The 20434-nt window shown below is 41.0% G+C and overlaps 1 protein-coding gene across 1 annotated transcript in view; it reads right to left on the bottom strand.

Annotated features, from left to right (window-relative positions):
- FAT4 (FAT atypical cadherin 4) overlaps nucleotides 1-20434 on the bottom strand; it is a 278396-nt gene that overhangs the window by 14872 nt on the left and 243090 nt on the right. Inside the window, exons 12-15 of the mRNA XM_088452295.1 lie at nucleotides 10193-10278; nucleotides 6859-7038; nucleotides 4370-4494; nucleotides 1978-2189 (exon numbers count right to left, since the gene is read on the bottom strand). Of these exons, the coding sequence (XP_088308421.1) occupies nucleotides 1978-2189; nucleotides 4370-4494; nucleotides 6859-7038; nucleotides 10193-10278 (603 nt within the window). The remainder of the gene's footprint in view (nucleotides 1-1977; nucleotides 2190-4369; nucleotides 4495-6858; nucleotides 7039-10192; nucleotides 10279-20434) is intronic.

Below are 20434 nucleotides of genomic sequence, written 5' to 3'. Positions count from 1 at the left end.
AAGCTGTGGGTGGTAACCCACAGCTATGCGAGCGTCCAAAATGGCGCTCCAAATTTAACTAGGACGGCCCTGATTCAGAGCGAGCGCTCTGGTCAGAGCGTCCGGCTCTGAATCAGGGCCAATGTTTGTACCTTAATGTTAATAGTTAGCAGGGGCCCTCTTGCCTCTGTGTCTGTCTGGGGGTGCAGTCAGGAAGCCGATGGTGGCAATGCCGACCGCCGGCTTCCCGACTGTCAAATCCCGGCAAGGTACAAATGACAGGTGTCAAAATCTTGACGCCTGTCATTAGACCTATGCCAGGAGCCTGACACCCCGTGAATGGGTGGGTAGGGGCCCCAGTGCATTGCTTTGCCCAGGGCCCACACTGCTGTTAAGACAGCCCTGTTTCAGTAATGGCTGGTTTAATATGTGCATAGGAATGTATCCTCATATTATTTGAATCACTGTCACAGGTCTGAGTCAGAACTTAGAATGTGCTAATGACTAATTGTCCATTGAACAGGATTTAGTACATAGATACACTCTTTGTTTCACATAGATTGACATAGGATTCAATATTTGTCAATATAGCTTTGTGTAGGTTTTTCCTTTCTTGTTTGGTCTGTGATGCCATGCAGGACAGTGCTGTCAGTGAGCCATGACTCATGCATGTTATACATCTAGGGCTTCCATCATTTTACAATAAATAACTAGGACAACAATGTGACCTTTAGTTTGGCCATGCCATGAATTCTTTTAATGGGGTATATTTACTAAGCGTCAGTTTGGGGCTTATAGACAGTTTTCTGTCGGTTTTGCAATCCGCTGATTTACCAAAGCCCAAACCAACAGGAAACCAACGTAAAGCCACATTTTAGAATAGAGTAGAAAATATCAACATTAGTGTTATAACAGTACAGCTACAGAAATCCTGTATTTACTAAGTGTTGATTTATAAACCAACAAAAAGACACAGACAAACTCACCCAAATAAATGAAGTGGTTGTGACAGGAAAGATAGCTTCAAAAGCAAATAGTTTGAGCTATCTGGTCAATCAGAAGGAGAGGACTTAACATACGCATGACGGTGAAGAATTATTTTATGATGTGGGTACTATTTATACAGCCTTAAAATTATAAATGTTTCTCCCATCATTAAATACATTTTAAATACCAATTAAATATGACTTAATATTGTCCTTTTAATATAAATAATGAATAATATTGATTTCTTCATAAAATGAAACAATCGTTTTCCACTAATATATTAAAAATAATATATCCCTCATAAGAGAATGATCAAAGTAACAGTTTCTGACTTATTTTTCAATACATAATATTTGCCTACATTATAAGTGTATTGTGATTCCTCTCATTCTGATTGGCCAATTTTAGTTCAGTTTAATAGATGTTTTACGTCGGTTTTATAGCGGTTTAAAAATCCGATTAAAAAAATGTGGCGGACATAACTGATGTAAAACAGATGCACAGTGATTTACAAAACCCCAGCAAAACCTCTGAATGATAAATATAGTAGTTTGGTGCTTCAATTTCCCGGCAAAACCCCTGAAAAACCGATCGTTAGTAAATTTACCCCAAAGTCTCAAAAAAAGGCAAAACAGTCATAGATACTTATTCCAATTCCTTCCATTAATTTGGATTCATCGTGAAATAAAATTCTTGGAAATAAGGGGGTCATTCAGACCCGCTCGCGAGCGGCAGGATGCTCGCAAGCGGGTCGATGTTCCCCACTGCGCATGCGCACGACGGAGGGAGCTCCGTCGTGCGCATACGCGAGACCCGGCGAGCGACGGGCTTGCCATCTCTCCGGGTCTCGCACCAAAGGGGGCGTGCAGTCGATGTTGATTGACAGCACGCCCCCTTTGGTGGGCGTGCCGGGGGCGTGCCTGCCAGACGGAGGCGTTTCCATGGGAACGCCTACCGTCTGAAGCCGGCCCCACTGACATCACTAAAAAAAGCATTCAGCAAAATACATACCTTTACAATAGTGTAATTGCTGATTTCATGAATTTGTAGTAAAACCCCATTTTCACTTCTTGTCCGAAATTTTATCTCCATGTGGTTAACATATATGTTGTCTGAATCTGCGATTTGGTGTCTTAAAAGATATTCCCGTTTCTTGGTCTGACTTAGAGCATATTCCAAATAACCTCTACCTTCAAGAGATAAGGCAGTGTCTACAGTAATATCTAAGAAATGAATGAAACATAAGATCAAATTAAATGCTCAGAAATGGTAAAAAGGCATAAATATGATAGATGTAAGAAATCATAGAAAAAACACGAAGCTAAACTGTAAAACAATTAATATTTACATATTGCTAAAACAAGCAGTAGATACAAATTGTGGGGTTTCCAGAAAATACTGAAGGGATGATTCAGCTGAGGACGGAATTGCAAAGCTGCACGCAAGCAGCTTTCCAATTCCATTCTTGCTAATATGCAAATGCAGCAGGAGGTGCATGACACCCTCTGTATGACACCCCCTGTATGACACCTCCTGTATGACACACTGACACCTCCTGCTGCATTTGCGATCCCAGCACTGTGACCGAGGTCACAGGCTGGGATCACCATCGCGACCATCAGTCGCTATGGTGGATGGCGCTGGGCTGCTGGCCAGCTGAGTAAGCCTCAGCTTACTCGAGCTGGCTGGCTTGCGAGGCCAGAAAACTGCGTCCGTGGACGTAGCCCCTGGCCTTGTCACTCCCAGAAAACTGGACTCACACACCCTGTTTCCGGGTACGACAGCCAACCCCACCCCTTAAATGCCTCTGCCTGTCAATCAGGCATAGAAGAGGGTGTTCTGAGGCATAGAAGAAACCAGTTCTGCACATTCGCAGAACGGGTCCTGCGCACGTGCAGATTCCCGATAATCTGCGTTCAAGTATTGCACATTTGTGCAATGCTGAATTAGCCCCTGAGTTGCTCTGTCCATGTTAAAAATTTTGATTAATCAAAATAGATATTAATAATAATAATAATAATAATAATAATAAATTAACTTTAAGAGAGGAATATTGAAAAAAAACACCAGCGCTATCACTATACTGTTATGAGTTTCTTAATTTCTTAATTTCCTACCAACAATATTTATGGAGAAAAAAATGCAAAAGTGCAAATTAATTAAAAAACACGTTCAGATCATATGTTGAAATATTTGGATCTCCCCTCTGGTGTTTAGTGGAGGGATGGAAGGTAAAGTAATTATATGATTCATGTCATCGCGCAGAAAGGGGCTAGTAAGGCCATAATGCAGCATTTCAAATCATCAAGTCCATGATAATGCATATTGTGATCCTCGTGCAGTGGAGGCGGGGCCTGATGGTGCAACTCGTGGCATCATGACCTCTTCACAAGAAAGTGGATGGCCCGCTCTAGAAACAGGAAGGACTTCCTGAAACTGATGATTTTCACTTATTTGTTGATGTGTATTTCTTATAAAAACCTTTTTGGCGATTTATTAAAACTTCTATAGAGGACGTCAAGGCGTGGTCTACAACAACCAATCAGGTTGTAGGTATCATTTTAAAGAATGTGCTAGATAAATGATAGCAGGGGCGTATTAGAGAGATGGGGGCCCGTGTGCATTCCCCGTCGGGGGTGGCCGGCAGCTGACTGACCACAGCAGTAGACTCTGGGCACTAGTCTGTGCCTAGAATCTACTGCACATGCACAGTCACTGGGAATATGACGCGGCCGCCATGTTTTCTGTGATTTAGCCACTGTGCATGCGAAAAATGCTGGAAAAATGGCAGCGGCGACCTTTTCCAGGCGTTTTGTGCAGCGCTACAGCCAACACGGGAGAGGTAAGTATTAGAAAATATTGGTGTAGGGTTTGTGGTGGGGGCCATCCCTGGATCCAGGGGCCCATGTGCACCGCACACCCTGCACCCATTATAGATACGCCCCTGTATATTATGATTGATGGGCAATGATTTTATAGAATGTACTAGATAAATTATAGCTTTATTACTGATGGTTAATTCCTCCACCTATCCTTTTTAGAAGGTTTGATAAATCTACCAAAAATGTTCAAAATCAGCACAAACAATTTGCTTTGAAATAATATAAAATATGGGCAAATAGGCAAAGCTCAAAAGTAGACCTTGAAGAAAGAAGTGCAGTTATATATTTTTTCCATTTCAATGATCCAGAAAAGTAACATCATTTAATAACTATACCAGTGCTGTGTAAAATCAGCCCCAAACGTGGAAAATGAATAGCAACACCTGTAGTGTGTATGATAACACTTAAAACAAGAACCGCATAAAATCAGCCTATAAAACACATAACTTTATATTGTGAGCACTTAGGCTATTTTTCTAGTGAAGTCAGGTTATTATATAGCAATGTAAAACTTAACTTACACTTTTCACAGTGATTTCCAGTAAAGCCATCTTTACAGGTACACTGCTGCCAGGACCAATTATCAACACAGGTTCCACCATTTTGGCAAGAAGATGTAGTACAGGCTCCTTCTAATCTTGGACACCTAGAGAAAAAAAAAAGTAAAGCAGTTTAGTCGTGTAATGCATAACCATGGCACATGCACAATGCCTCTTTCAGTTATCTTATATCATTTCTAATTTAGGAATATGTGTCTGCGGTTTGATGGGTCACCATCATGTAAAAGATCTGCTTTTCTGTTTCGTGTCTATCCAGTGCTGGATTGTTGAATGTTTTAAACTGGCAATACAAATAAATGCTAAATAAACTTGGTATAGAATTTATTTCTATTGCCATTTTAAAACGATCGGTCAAAATAGTGTTTACTTCCAACAGTGAAGGACTCTGGTGGTTACGTAATATTGTGGAAAGAATTTTCCTATCTGGTTTGTGTTCTAGTTAATGTTTCTGAGTGATTATTTTCACCCCATGCAGAATCATTTGTCTTTTAATGGGAGGAGTGTCTGTCAGGATGACAATGCCTCCATCCGCTGAACATGTGCGGCCACCCAATGGTTTAATGAGCATGAAACTGAGGTTATCCATATGTCACAGTCTTTTCAGCAACAAGATCTAGACCATTCAAAGCATTTATGGGTTATTTTGAAAAAACACCTGAGACAGATTTTCTACTACCATCAATCCACTTCTTGTGTAAGACTAGTGCTTTATAACTTCTGCATAATACCAGATATTGGTAAACTCCATTCCATGTGCATACAAACCATACTTGGTGTCCCAATGCCATACTAAATTACTTTCTTTTGTTATTTTCATCTCATGCCCACTATCAGTAAGGTAGTACAGTAATTATTGATACAAAAATAATATATTAAAAGTCATGATTTTTTCTAGGCTTTATTGATTTCAAATTGTTGGTTGTGCAGATCTATAACAGATAACAGCCTTGTAGCATAGTTTGGTCTCACCTGGCAAAATATTTTGCTCCATTCACTCAATCAACACTGCTAAGAGATGTTTGTTTAATACCCCAAGTAACCCTAACAGGGGTTCTGGACTGTAGATAGACAGTAATTAGAGAGACAATGTCTAGATAGACAACAGATGTTAGACAGTCAATAGTTAGACAGACACAAAAGGTTGACAGGGACAAAAGTTAGACACACTATAGTTCGTCATGTAAGAAGGTCGACAGGTACAAAAGGTCGACAGGGTCAAATGTTTGACACAAAAATGATTGACACATTTTATTTTTATTAGCCCTAATCTTCAACCTAACCCTCCCCTTGGTGCCTAACCCTAACCCTCCCTCCTGGTGCCTAACCATAACTGCCTGGGTAGGTAACCCTAACCGTGGGGATAAGTGCCTAACCCTCCAGTAAGTGCCTAACCCTGAAAAAAAAAATGTGTCTACCATTTTTGTGTCGACCATTTTCATGTCGATCTTTTGACCCTGTCAACCTTTTGCACCTGTTGACCTTCTTACATGTCGAACTTTAGTGTGTCAAATTTTTCACAGATTATGACTTGAGGATTGGTAACATTTGGAATAATTAGTGACTGTCAAATAGATATAATCGTCTGAGTTATTAAGGAAATCTTTAAAATCTGACCTGTTGAGAAATGGACTGGAGATACCATGCTCTAGGTAGCCACTATTTGCAGGTCTGTGAGAAACTATACAGAAAGCAACTTCACCATACCAGAAATAAAGAGCCTGATTCAGTATGCAATGGTGATCGTAGATTCCTGATGTTCGGGAAATTGTGAATGTGCAGGACCCATTCTGCGCATGTGCAGAACGGGTCTGAGATCCTGCATGCAGTCCACCAGCAGACTGTCAGTGATTGACAGTCTGCTGCCATTTCTGGGCAGGGAGGGGGTGGCAACGACCTCCATCCCCAAAAATGGAGGCGCGTCGCCACCGTTGGGGAGGTGATTGGAGTGGAGAGGTAACTCTGTCAGCTGACCGAGATTTTCTGGCCTCTTTTACTCATCTGCGGTGGCCTGCTTGCTTGACCCCATGGTCACCCAGCCGGACGATGGTTGCGCAGATGATCTGATGATGCATCCAAGGACGCAGCTCGGATCAGTAATGCATGCAGGAGGCATGATCTCTCCTGCTGCATTACCATATTAGTGCTATCACAGCTGCTACCATGTTATCAGCTGCAATAGCCTCTGTGTCTGCAGCTGAATCGCCCCCATACATTTTTTTTTATAACTTTTAACTCAAGATCATATAGATAATGATTATATGTAATTTAAAGTTAATTTTACACTTACATTTATATTGCAACTTTTTAAATAATATATACCTTAATGAAGCATAAATGTCAATATGTGTGATCCAAGTAACCATATAGCAAAAAAAACCTAAAGATTTACAATAAAACATTAAAGAAAAAAAACAATTGTGAAATGATGTTTCTTGGTCGCTAAAACATACCGATCTAGGATTCCTTGTGCTGACAAAGCTTGGCTGGGTTCTAGAGGACGCCCGTTCACTGCAAATTCCATTATACATCCTACAAAGTCATGGCTTTGTACTTGTCTCTTTCTTTGTAGTATTGGTTCCAGGGATCTGATACCTCCTACTGTTATTCTGTTTGGCTGAACATCCAGTGTCCTGTTCCAAGAAAGAAGAATTATTGCAAAGCAAATTACTTTTTTTTTAAAGCAATGATGATCATAACATAAATCACCTTTTTTTGTCTAGACTGAACAGAAGATATGTATACTTGTAACATATGCTTTAATATAATTTGCATATACTTTGCTGATGCTTGATTCTTATGCTTCTGGGCTAATCAAAGTGAAGTTGGATAGCAGGAACATGACTAATAAGTTATAAAATAATTAACAAAATATGGAAAAGGAGACAGCTATCTGTTTTTGTTGCTCATTAAAAATCATTGCATTCATGTGCCGTTCTCCACTTAAGCAGTTAGGTCAATTGCTGTTAATTTGAAAATGTTTTTTGTTTGTTGGATTATCATGGATAGAAAACGCCAGAGGTCTTTGACAATTGTTGTTGATATCATCCACTAGGGCAGGGGTGGCCAACCCGCGGCTCTCGAGCCGCATGAGGCTCTTTTGAGCTTCTAATGCGGCTCCCGGCTCATGGCTCGACAGACCCCCATTGTTACTGAGAACGCTGGTCTCTAAAGCCATCAGAGGCTAATGAAGCCTCTGATCGCTTCAGAGGCCAGCGTTCCCAGTAATGCAGTGCGCGAGTGACGTCATGACATCACACGCGATTTGAGGAGCCCGCACGTCTGCTGGATCCAGAAGCAGCAGCAGCGATGGCGCGGCGGGACTTGGGAGCCCTGACATCGTGGAACGGTGCCAGCTTGAAGGTAAGTTTCTTCATAGGGGGGGGAGCTAGTGCTGGGGGCACGACTACAGGGAGCATTGCAGGAGGGGAACAGCTACAAGGGGCATTGCTTAATGGGCACAGCTACAGGGGACAGTGCAGAAGGGGTGCAACTACTGGGGGGCATTGCTTAATGGGCACAGCTACAGGGGGCATTGCAGAAGGGGCAACTACTGGGGAGCATTGCATAATGGGAACAGCTACAGGGGCATTGCATAAGGGCCACAACTACTGGGGGCATTGATTAATGGGCACAACTACAGGGGCATTGCATAAGGGCCACAACTACTGGGGGCATTGATTAATGGGCACAATCACAGGAGGGCACAGCATATGGAGTACAGCTACAGAGGGCATTGCAGAAGGGGCACAACTACAGAGGGCATTGCATAATGGGCACAGCTACAAGGGCATTGCATAAGGGCCACAACTAATGGGGGCATTGCTTAATGGGCACAACTACAGGAGGGCACTGCATATGGGGCACAACTACAGGGGGCACAGCATAATGGGCACTGGCATTCTCAATGTATTTTATGTGGGTCTGGATTTCAATATGTATGTTATGTGAATGTGGATATTTCAGTGTTTTCTATGTTGCTCTGGCTTTTTCTTTCACTTCAACAGTGAAAAAATGTATATTGGGAAGATTATGTAAAATGTTTATTTTCAACATCCTGGGCTCACCCCAGCGTGACTGAAAATGGAGGTGTGACACAAGGTCATGCTCCTGCAAAGGTCATACCAGATGCGTGCTCACAAAAATGGGGCATGGCCTTGTGACAAATAAGCCACACCCCTGTTTGCACGTGCGCCGTAGGTATACTATCGGCTCTTTCGATTAATTACATATCTTTTTTGGCTCTTTGCCTCTGACTGGTTGGCCACCCCTGCACTAGGGGAAGTAACCTAAGATCATGTTAAGGACTTACAATAGCACCTAAGGTTAAATAAAGTCTTTTTTTCTGTCAGCATGATTTTATAAAGAGTCAAAGTGTTTTTCCCCCTCTAACAATATTTCACAATGACTTCCTCGTACTTACAGTACATAGTCTTAGCTTTTCAATATCTATTCAAAAATATATTTTCAATCAAGTGTACTGCATGTTTCCCCGTCTACAAGTTATTCAGAAGCAAACATCCTGTCATAGTTATTATCTGAGCATCTAAGCAACTTCACGCACCCCTTAAGGTTGAGTCGATGTAATGATCATATAATTATTTCCTCCTTCGTGACCCTTAGTCCATTTGCAAAAATATGATTCTTAGATGTATTATAGCAATTGCCAGTGAGTTGGTATAAATTTGTATTTTATGTTAAGTTTGTTTGTTTGTACATGAAAATATTTTTCAACCATTACTTAAAGGTTGGTAAAAAATGAAAAATCTATCTAACTATCTATCTCATATCAATCTATCTATCTATCTATCTATCTATCTATCTATCTATCTATCTATCTATCTCATATCTATCTATCTCCTATCTATCTATCTATCTATCTATCAATCAATCTATCTATTTATCTCATATCTATCTATCTATCTATCTATCTATCTATCTATTTATCTCAAATCTATCTCATCTATCTATCTATCTATCTATCTAACTCATATCTATCTATCTATCTATCTATCTCATATCTATCTATCTATCTATCTATCTATCTATCTATCTATCCATCTATCTCATATCTATCTATCTATTTATCTCAAATCTATCTCATATCTATCTATTTATCTCAAATCTATCTCATATCTATCTATCTATCTATCTATCTATCTATCTATCTATCTATCTCATATCTACTATCTATCTATCTCATACCTATCAATCTATCTATCTATCTATCTATCTATCTATCTATTTAACTCAAATATATCTCATATCTATCTATCTATCTTATATATGTTCCCTTCTGTGTTCAACAACTGTAGGCACAAGGATGCTTACATGCACATAAAGAACACCAATTTTGTGACAAAATGAACTGACAGAATAAGTTTAATGTCCCATGGTTAATATCTTGAACTCTGTTAAGCAAGACACTTACTGAAATAGGAGGGGTCTCTACAGTTCATTGAAATGAATGCGTAATATAGTCACACATTTTATGGAGTGCGATCTAATAGGAAATTTGGGGCCAGCATGTCTTGAAAATATATCCTTATTAAAAGTAGCTGTGCCTATAGGGAACATATTGTGAGATTTAGAAGAATTTTACAGCAAAAATGTGACAGTAGGCAGGTGATGTTTTCACTTAACAACTTAACAAGGAGATCAAGTTTTCAAGATGTGGTAAAATATCTATACACTGGGACCTCAATTTAAAAAACTACACTCTCTTTAAATAATCAATTATAATTTTTTTGTCCCTACTAAACTACATATAAATGTTGTGAAATTTACCAATCACTGGAAATGGCCGTTGTACTGACGGTGCAAAACCCTGGTTCCTGGTCCTCAGAGCAAGTGTCAACTGTCAGTGATGCTGCCTGCAATAAAGTTTAAAAGTCAAGATTATATGACTGTACCAAATTTCCATTCCTGTTGTTAAACATTATACAGCAGTAATATCTTATTTAGAGGAATACATGTGAAGTCATTTTCTTTTATATAAGCTTTAGATGTAAGAGGAGAAAATGTCAAACAGGCTGTTCCAGCAATACAATCCTCAAGTATTGCCTTTGATTTGCCACTCCATAATATCTTTGTGACCAACGCATATTTGTAAATTCATATCGCAATAGTCTATAGCTAGGATGCAGATAGTGTTAATTCAAGCTGCTCTGTGTTGTATTTAAATTCTGGTTGAAAAAACGAATGCTGAATTCTACACTTGAGGCCAATTTCCACTAGAGAATAAAGTGAATATTTTGCAGATCAATTTTGAATAATTTTTTTTACTACTATCTTTTAAACCTGAAATTAAATCTGTCAGCTAAAACGTCTTTAACACAAGTAGTTTAAAATAACTTTAATATAAACGTGTTTTCCGATACAATTCAGTAGAAAATGTTACAACACTAAATTTTCAACCCAATCAATTGGCCAATTTGAATGAAAGAAAAAAGACAACTTTTGTCTTCTTTGTATGAATTATTAGGAATGTTATATGATATCCATGACTTCAATCTCAGCAAATAAACTATGATGATAAATTTATTCATATAACATAAAAGTGACATATATGATATTTCATATGAAAGAGATTGTGACATTTTTTTTAATATATGCTCTGTGTTTGTTATATTTCCCATTTCACATTCTGTCTATCCTTTTCTAATCTGCAATATCTCACAAGTGACAACTTAATGCTTTTACCAGTTTCCCACAAACTCCCGTTGCACTTTAGGAAATGACAGATTTGAAATCCTGTGGGCTGAGGACAGACTTATATTGTAAAGTTTTACATGTGGAAATCATGGTTCATTCAAAAACATTATATGTGGCAGAAAAACTGTAATTCAGTTATTCTTGGGTTCCACAAAAATTCTGCGCATAGAGAATGAAAAATAATTAAATTTACATATAGGCTCAAAAAATATCTTTGACTTTAAAAATTACATATCAAAAAAAGCATTTGTCACTGTGAATTAACATTTGCAAGCTCAAGTGTATATTTAAATTACCTATACTACCAAGCTGGTTGCTTGGTCTATGAAAGCAGTTTTGTTTTTTGTTTTTTTTGTTAAGCTGTGTAATGTATTTTTATCTGTCTTCTTGGTTTTAGTTGGTATTTCCTGTGGTAACATTAATATGCAATGTGGAGGGATGCAATAGACTAAGCAGAAATTGCATCAGTTTAAAGAAAAAGATTTTCAGCTGCTTATTTGTGGCCAGAAGGATGAAGATAAATACCATATTTTCCCTGTGTTCTGAACACACTAATGATTGGCATAGCTCAGCACAATTATTAGACTGGACAAATACATCTGCACTATGGTCACTTAAACCCTTTGTGAATTTAAATGGAGGATGAGAGCAGACTAGTCATGTCATTAAGCCCCGCCTGCTTGCTGTAAAATGCAGATAATCCAGCATATTTGACATGGGGTGGGGCCAAATGACACAATTCTCATATAATTGGGTCCTTAGGCCCCCCCTCTACTCCCCGAGGTAATTGTAATCCCCGAGAAAATTCTCTCTATTCCGCCCACTTCACTAGGAAGTGGGTAGAATGCGGGAGAAGTGTCTACTCTACCGGGGATGCTTGGGGGCTACCCGAAAATTCAGGAGCCTCCTGCAGGTCCTGGGAGGGTAGGCAAGTATGATGTACAGTAGGGATTTGCAGGCTCAGATAGGTTCGAATTTTCCAGCCAAGTTCATATTTTTCCCGCCAAAAATCGGGTCTCAGAAATAGGCAAAATGTCATCTTTCATGGACAAACATCATCATTCCTGGATAAAAGTCCATGGAAGATGATGTTTGTCCATGAAAGATAACGTTTTGCCTCTTTCTGAGACCCGATTTTTGGCGGGAAAAATACGAACTTGGCGGGAAAATTCTAACCTATCTGAGTCTGCACATCCCTAATGTACAGTAGTCTCTCCACAAATCCTGCTGCTGCAAGTTACCAAACACAGAGTACTAATGATTATTCTCTAAATGTTTGCTGAAAGTGAGCATGTCATATATATGCCATATTAGAGAGTATTATGTGTTTATGGAGTATATTGTTTGTAATTAAATAATAATAATATTGTGCTTTTTCTGCACTTATCTAAAAAGGAAATTGTGCCAGGTACTGGTAATTGTACAACAATGTTTGCACCAATGATTTATAATGCATTTTTGCATGTGGGCCATTATGTCACACGGCTATTTGGTCAGACTGTGTGCTTCCTGTACTCAATAATAATCTCTACATCCTCCCACAATCTGTGAATGCTATTACAACCGTACACATGAGGCCTGAGAGAATTGGCACTGGACAAAGCAATGTATTCAGGTAGTGGATTGCCAAGTGTCAGTCAAAATAAAAAAGCAGTGAAAAGTGTATGTAGCCTGTAGTGGATTACACACTGGTTTATTATAATAAGAATTGGAAAGGAAACAATTTTGGACTTTTCCTGGATGACACAGGGTGTGGCGATAATTGTTTTCAATGACCAGATCGGAATGATGAGCCCCAGATGTTTGCAGGACACCTGCTTTTCTTTTAATGATTTCAGATCACTGATTGTTGAGTTATTAATTAATCCTGCATGTTCTGCGCCCTAAAGACATGTTATCTTATTCACAATATGTCTCTATCTATTACAACATAAATGTATTTATTCACACTTAATAATAAAGTGTCTAAAAAAATATAGAATACAAAATAATAACGTAATAATTTTAAGTAAGCTAATTATATGAATATTAGCCAGCAGTAAGGGAAACCTCAATTATTGTTGTAGAACATAGTAACTAGCTGATGCAGAGCTGTACGTACATCTGTTGGAGGAGCGTATTTTCTGTTTACACACAGCGTATATAGTGGAAGTCAGAGCACAAAGGGACAGGCAACGTAGAGTTGGGTGCATTATGATTATATTCACACTTGCAACATTCAGAATGTCAACATGTAACATACATACATTATATATAAATATTGTGCATGTCAACAGTCAAAATGTCGACATAGCATTTTCGTGTTAATTTAGGTTTAGGCTAAGATAGTGAAAATGGTATGATGACATTTTGATATGATGGGGCACGTCCACTAGGCGATATTAGTGAGCGATTGCATGATTATGACATCGTAATTGGGCAATCGCTCATTAATCGTGCACAAATCGTGCACTATAATATCGGAAACAACCAGCGATGCGCGATCCTGCTGGTCATTTCTGACATCAATCATCGACCGAAAATGCGTGTCAATCTGCTGATAACGACAGATTGGCCATGTTTGGGGATGATGGAGGGTGCCTACACTGAACGACTAATCGTTCAGTGTAGGCACTGCAGGGAATGGGGAACGACATAACGACCATGTCATAATTCTATTGACATTCAGAACATGTCGACATTCTGGGTTGACATTCTGAATCTCAACATATCATACCACACCCACCTAAGAGGCGTAACTGAGTTTTAATGGGGTGGCCTTGCATGGGCCATTTTCAGTAAAGGTTTGCTGCTGTAATTGCGTGCTATATAGAGTTGGATGTAAGCGCAAATATATCTGGCACCAGCCTCCAGGCCTATCTTTTGCTGCTATTACTGACGATTATTATGACTCATGCAGGCTTGGACTGGGCTGCCGGGGAATCGGGTAATTCCCCGGTGGGCCCCGGGGTGTTGTGGCCATGCCCCTTTCCACGAGAGGGCGTGGCTTAGCGGGCCGCGAGCGGGGCTCGGGGCGCATTGCTATGCACGATTTGGCCTGGATCACTCACTGTCAGAGCATGACAGTCAGTCCCTTACTGTGACTCCTTCGGCTGGTGCCTGGTAAGTGCAGGCAACAGCAGCCCCGTGCAGTGCACATTCCCCTTCCCTCTCATACTGTCCACTTCCTCGTGCAGAGACTAAGCTCCGCCTCCGCCAGACAACAGGGAGCTGCTGCTGCTGATCTTGATCTTAAAGGAGAGTAGAAATGCTGCCCTGGCAACTGAGAAGAGGTGAGATTTCAATGCAAAATACATGTAATTTCACTCTGAAAAGGGAACCCTCCTTATCATATCACTGTGTGTATGTTTACATTCAATATGGAGGTCTGCTGAAAGACACCAGATTATTTTGATAACTGTTCCAAAAGGATAAGGATCTGATGGTTGCTATTAGGAGTCATTATATGTGATTATCAAGTGGTGCATTCCACTATATAAGGTACACCTCCAGCACATAGAGGGTGATAAGTCCTGGTGAAGGATTTTTTATTTGTACCTTAAAATTACTGCACTAGGAGGTGCTGTTTTCCACCTCATTTCAGATATATATATATATATATATATATATATATATATATATATATATATAAGCATGGGTGAAGAAACAGCAGCACTCTGGAAGTAACATCTATTTAATCCACTATATGGGATTGCAGCTATGTTTCGGGGTAGTGTCGTCCCTTTATGAAGGTGAATAATAAGGCGGAGTGTGTGAGCCCGGCAGATTCTCTGAATGGTGGTCAGTATTTGCCTGGTGGAGTATGATACAATATTACGTGGCAACCAGCCCATACTGTTATTGTAAAAGGTTCAAGCAGAATTATAACATTGCGTTGTTTTAGTGATACCTTTTTGATTGAATAAAAACATTCATTGCACTATGGAACGCCCCTTCCCTATTTTATTTTAAACTATATATATATATATATATATATATATATATATATATAAGGAAGAGAGTGGTACTTTATAGTGGAAACTACGCTGGACGGTTTTATATATTTATTGACATTGGTTTGCGCAAATGTATCTTTTGTTTGATATAATATATATATATGTGTATACAGACATATGTGAGTACATTTTATTAAATAGCTTTTTTTTAATGGGGGTGGGTTGCATGGGCAGCGGAGTGATGAGGTCTGGGCCAGGCAGTTGGCGAGCAAATAGCAGGGGGCCCTGCCAGTGTAATGTGTACTGTTCCTCACAATTTCTGCTGGCAGACCTAGGGCCCCCTGCTTAGGTCGACAGTCAGACTTGACAGCTGCCACTTCCCAGTGGCACATACCTTCTCTATAGTTAGAGCGGGATGTACTAAGCAGCTAACCTGCGATGCGGTACATCCCGCCTCTCATCAGGTACATACCACGGTTGGATACAGTGGTATGTACTTAAAATATCGCAAAGGACAGCTCTCCCGATAAAAGCTGTCTTTTGCGATGCCCCCGGGATAGAGGGACTTCTGGGTTTAACATCCAAAAGTCCCTCTGTCGTCCTTCTGTGCATGTGCAGAAGGCCACGGGCCGCGGGTGGAGATGAGAGGGATCCGATTGGATCCCTCTTATGGGGGCATCCCAATTAGAAGCCCATAGGTTTCTATTGAATAACGCCACCTGAAGATGGCGTTACCCACCGGGACGATGCATTCTGGAGCTTTGTACATATGGAAATTGCGCTAAAACCCTCGAAACTGGCATTTTACTGCATTTTGCACTATAGTACATCCAGCACTTAAACTGACATTGGAGACGGCCATCCTGAACCCACGGTACTATACCACACTATGGGCCTGATTCTGAGTCGGATATAGTGGCAATATCAGATGCAGTGGCGAAAATAATTTCGTTTGAACATGCTCCTGAGCCACACCACAAATGTGTCCTGATTTTTCTTGTGCAGAGCCACAGTATGAATTTAAATGCACGGTAGCAGAAATGTGTGGGGCATTCCTGGGTGGTGACTGGGAGGTAAGATGTGGGTGGCTAAATAGAAGCATGTAGAGTTTGTGTGTTATGGGAGTGTTGCAGGCGTGCCGCTGATAGTGGTTGCATTCATTGACACAGAACCAGCCACATAGTAGGCTAAATTCAGAATGATAATCTGCATCTGACATGGTTCTGGTGCAAGTTTCGATGTTGCGACAATGGTGCATCTAAAGAAGCAAAGTATTTCAGCGTTTATGGACGCTGAAAGTGGGCATCTCGGTCGTTGCACATGTTTGTCCACCAGGAAAGGGCTTTATAGTTCCATTTTCATTTTGCATACAGTACCAGACACAACCGTGGCAAAAGACACAGACATGGACACTGCTGTCCCTGGCTTGGGCAGCCTGGACAGAATAAAAATGTTCCCGCTAGGGCATACTGTAAAGCTGGTTACACACTAAATGATGTGCACCTAGCGCAATGTTGTTTGTGGCAGGACCCAGCAGGGGTGCCGGCATTGGCAAGTGCATACACACTTGCCAATGCTGGCAGCGACGGCGTGACGTTGGGAGCCATACTGCATTTGGCACCATGGCCCCCGCTGACGATATCACCTGTCGGACCTGCATGCAGGTATAATGGGCAATGTCGCTGACAATGCACGGGAGAGTGCATCGACAGTGACATAGCAGGTACACACTGTTCGGATCGGACAACAAATCGTCTAGTTTGTACCCAGCATAACAGTTGAGAATGTGTGTGAAATTAATCATTTTTACTCTAATCTGTGTTACTGAATGTGGAGGAGTCTGATGGCATAATAGTTGTAGGCGGAGCAGTGTGATGGCATGATAGTGGTAGGTAGAGAAGTCTGATGGCATAATAGTTGTAGGCGGAGAAGTGTGATGGCATGATAGTGGGAGGCAGAGAAGTCTGATGGCATAATATTTGTAGTCGGAGAAGTCTGACGGCATGATAGTGGTAGGCGGAGAAGTGTGATAGCATTATAGTGGTAGGCGGAGAAGTGTGATAGCATTATAGTGGTAGGCGGAGAAGTCTGATGGCATAATAGTTGTAGGCGGAGAAGTGTGATGGCATGATAGTGGAAGGCGGAGAAGTGTGATGGCATAATAGTTGTAGGTGGAGAAGTGTGATGGCATGATAGTGGTAGGCGGAGAAGTCTGATGGCATAATAGTTGTAGGCGGAGAAGTGTGATGGCATGATAGTGGTAGGAGGAGAAGTCTGATGGCATAATAGTTGTAGGAGGAGAAGTCTGATGGCATGATAGTTGTAGGAGAAGTCTGATGGCATGATAGTGGTAGGCGGAGAAGTGTGATGGCATGATAGTGGTAGGCGGAGAAGTCTGATGGCATAATAGTTGCAGGTGGAGAAGTGTGATGGCATGATAGTGGTAGGTGGAGAAGTCTGATGGCATAATAGTTGTAGTCGGAGAAGTCTGACAGCATGATAGTGGTAGGCGGAGAAGTGTGATAGCATTATAGTGGTAGGCGGAGAAGTCTGATGGCATAATAGTTGTAGGCGGAGAAATGTGATGGCATGATAGTGGTAGGCGGAGAAGTCTGATGGCATAATAGTTGTAGGCGGAGAAGTGTGATGGCATGATAGTGGTAGGAGGAGAAGTCTGATGGCATGATAGTGGTAGGCGGAGAAGTCTGATGGCATAATAGTTGTAGGCGGACAAGTGTGATGGCATGATAGTGGAAGGCGGAGAAGCCTGATGGCATGATAGTTGTAGGCGGAGAAGTCTGATGGCATGATAGTGGTAGGCAGAGAAGTGTGATGGCATGATAGTGGTAGGCGGAGAAGTCTGATGGCATGATAGTGGTAGGCGTAGAAGTGTGATGGGATGAGAGTGGTAGGCGGAGAAGTGTGATGGCATGATAGTGGTAGGCGGAGAAGTCTGATGGCATAATAGTTGTAGGTGGAGAAGTTTGATGGCATGATAGTGGCAGGAGGGGAAGTCTGATGGCATAATAGTTGCATGCAGCGGGGTCATTCCATGTTAACTCACGTTGCAGGGACGTCTCGAGTGTACATGACTGTCAAGAGCTAATGGAGCTTGTGTGAAGTTGGTTTTGTTTGCTGAGAAAGTGAGACGGGTCATTCTTTGGAAGACTGTATACAGGAGTTGCTAAGTGTTTGCTATGTGACTCTGATGGCATAATAGTGGCGTGCAGAAGAGTCTCATGGCATAATAGTGGCTTGTGGAAGAATCTACGTGCTGTCTTTGCAGGGGTTCAGTCTACTGTGTCTTTTTGTGCCATCTATCATGTTGTCTGTGCCTACATCCTTGTGGATTTCTTTTTGCCCTGTGTATTTGCACTTTGTTGTTTCTGTTCATTCCTGTAATTGCTTAAAAAAAGTCTCTTATGGAATATAGCCCTCATCAACTCCATGGTTAAACACATTTAAACTAAAAATAATAATCCTAAAATAATACGTATTGAAAATGGGATTAATACTCAGTCCCAGTAGTAAGATTATTTTCAGTAGTTCAATTTATATCATCCTCATAAAGTTAAAAGCTGGATTGGCATATCTATAAACACATTTTTTTATTAATGTCACTCTGTGGGGTCTATTTATTAATAAGGACAACCCTTTCACATTTTTTTTGGAGGCATATCGCTAGTTAACTTCTCCTTTATCAATTTCCACATATTATTGCTGGGCCTCTGTTCACTGGGCACACCCACTTTGACAGATGGTTACGCCACTTCAGCGGGCCCCTACTATTGCAATCCTCTGGTGGGCCTTTCAGGCCCCAGTCCGACACTGGACTCATGGCACACCAAAAAACAACTCTGCATCTAGAGAAGATACACATTTTTCTGTGTACGCAGTTTGGGAGCAAAATACGTCCTATGTATTTAGCCTTATTTTATTTTATTGTACCTTGTGAATTTTTTTTTAAGTGAAAACATTTATTTTTTAATTGCTCTGAAAGCATGCACAATAATGAGTTATACTGTATTAAAGTTATCATGTTGTATGGAACTTTCAGTTGCTTAAAGTGTTATTATTATCCTTTATTTTTATGGCACCACAAGGGTTCTGCACAGGGGCATTTTAAGAGAGGAAGGGGCCCATGCGCAGTCTCTGTCCGGGGCCCGCTCCTCTCTCTGGCGGCCGGCTGTGCACTAAGCGCAGTGCTGCACCAGTAGACTCTGGGCACTAGAGTATGCCCACAGTCTACAGCGCATGGGCAGGTCACCAGGAAAATGGCGCCGTGGCCATTTTCCCAGTGTTTTCCGTACTGCACATGTGCAAAACACCAAGAAAATGGCTGCGGCGGCCATTTTTCAGGCAATTTTGACAGCGCTGACACCGGCACCGACGTGGGCGGCAGAGTGGTAAGTATTATAAATATGGGTGCAGGGTGTGCACCCATTATAGAAATGCCCCTGGTTCTGCAGCGCCTTACAAATTAGCTAAACAAAAAACAGTGACCTACAGTACAAAACAATGCATGACAAGGACATGTTTATAAACATTGTTACATCCACGATCATAACACTCAAATACTGTGATAGTATAGGTACGGGAAAGGACAAGCACATGAGGTAAGAGAGCCCTGCTCGTGAAAGCTTACATTCTAAAGGGGAGGGGCAAACAGACAGGGGTGACATACAGTGTTAAAGAAATAGCAATAGTAGGGAACAGTACTTTTCGCTGACTTAACGTGGGTATAACTGTTGCTGTTATCGATGTCAGGCACAGGCTCTAACAACCTAATGTAATTCTATGTATATTTCTACATGTATGTAATATCCCCCCATTTCACTGAAAACATTGGTTATAGAATATGGATCAAAGAATCATCGAATTTGCTTTTCATTTTGAAACAATAAAATGATACATGCAATAAATCATTGTAAAAATATGTTAACATTGCTGTATAAGGTTAAATCAACACAATTCTCTAAACCTGAAGTGAAGAGTGCAAGCCATGTTTAAATAATTGTGTGTTAAAATTCATAATGAAACTAAATTATTTCATTACATGCGGTTAATGTCTATTGAACATAAACTAATATAAGATGGAACCAGGGGCTTCAAATGCGCCCACAGGATATATAGCAAAACATTTTTTTTGAGGGGCGAGGTTGTGATACATGTGTGCCCACTTCATAGGCCACTGCTCTTCATTCATTGAAGTACCCCAAGAACAGTGCCGTAACTAAGGGGGTCGGGCGGGGTGCAAGCCCTGGGCGCCGTCGTTGGAGGGAGGCGTCGCCAGACCGTCGGCGCGGGGGTGCTGCCGGCCAGGTCAGTGGTTAGTGTGTAGTGCAGAATGCAGTGAGTGCGGTCCACACTACACAGTAAC

This window comes from Taudactylus pleione, unplaced genomic scaffold (genome assembly GCF_031769625.1).
Source record: "Taudactylus pleione unplaced genomic scaffold, aTauple2 ptg000036l, whole genome shotgun sequence".
Taxonomy (NCBI): domain Eukaryota; kingdom Metazoa; phylum Chordata; class Amphibia; order Anura; family Myobatrachidae; genus Taudactylus; species Taudactylus pleione.
Note: the sequence above shows the minus strand (reverse complement) of the source record. Positions and strands in the feature narration are given on the sequence as shown.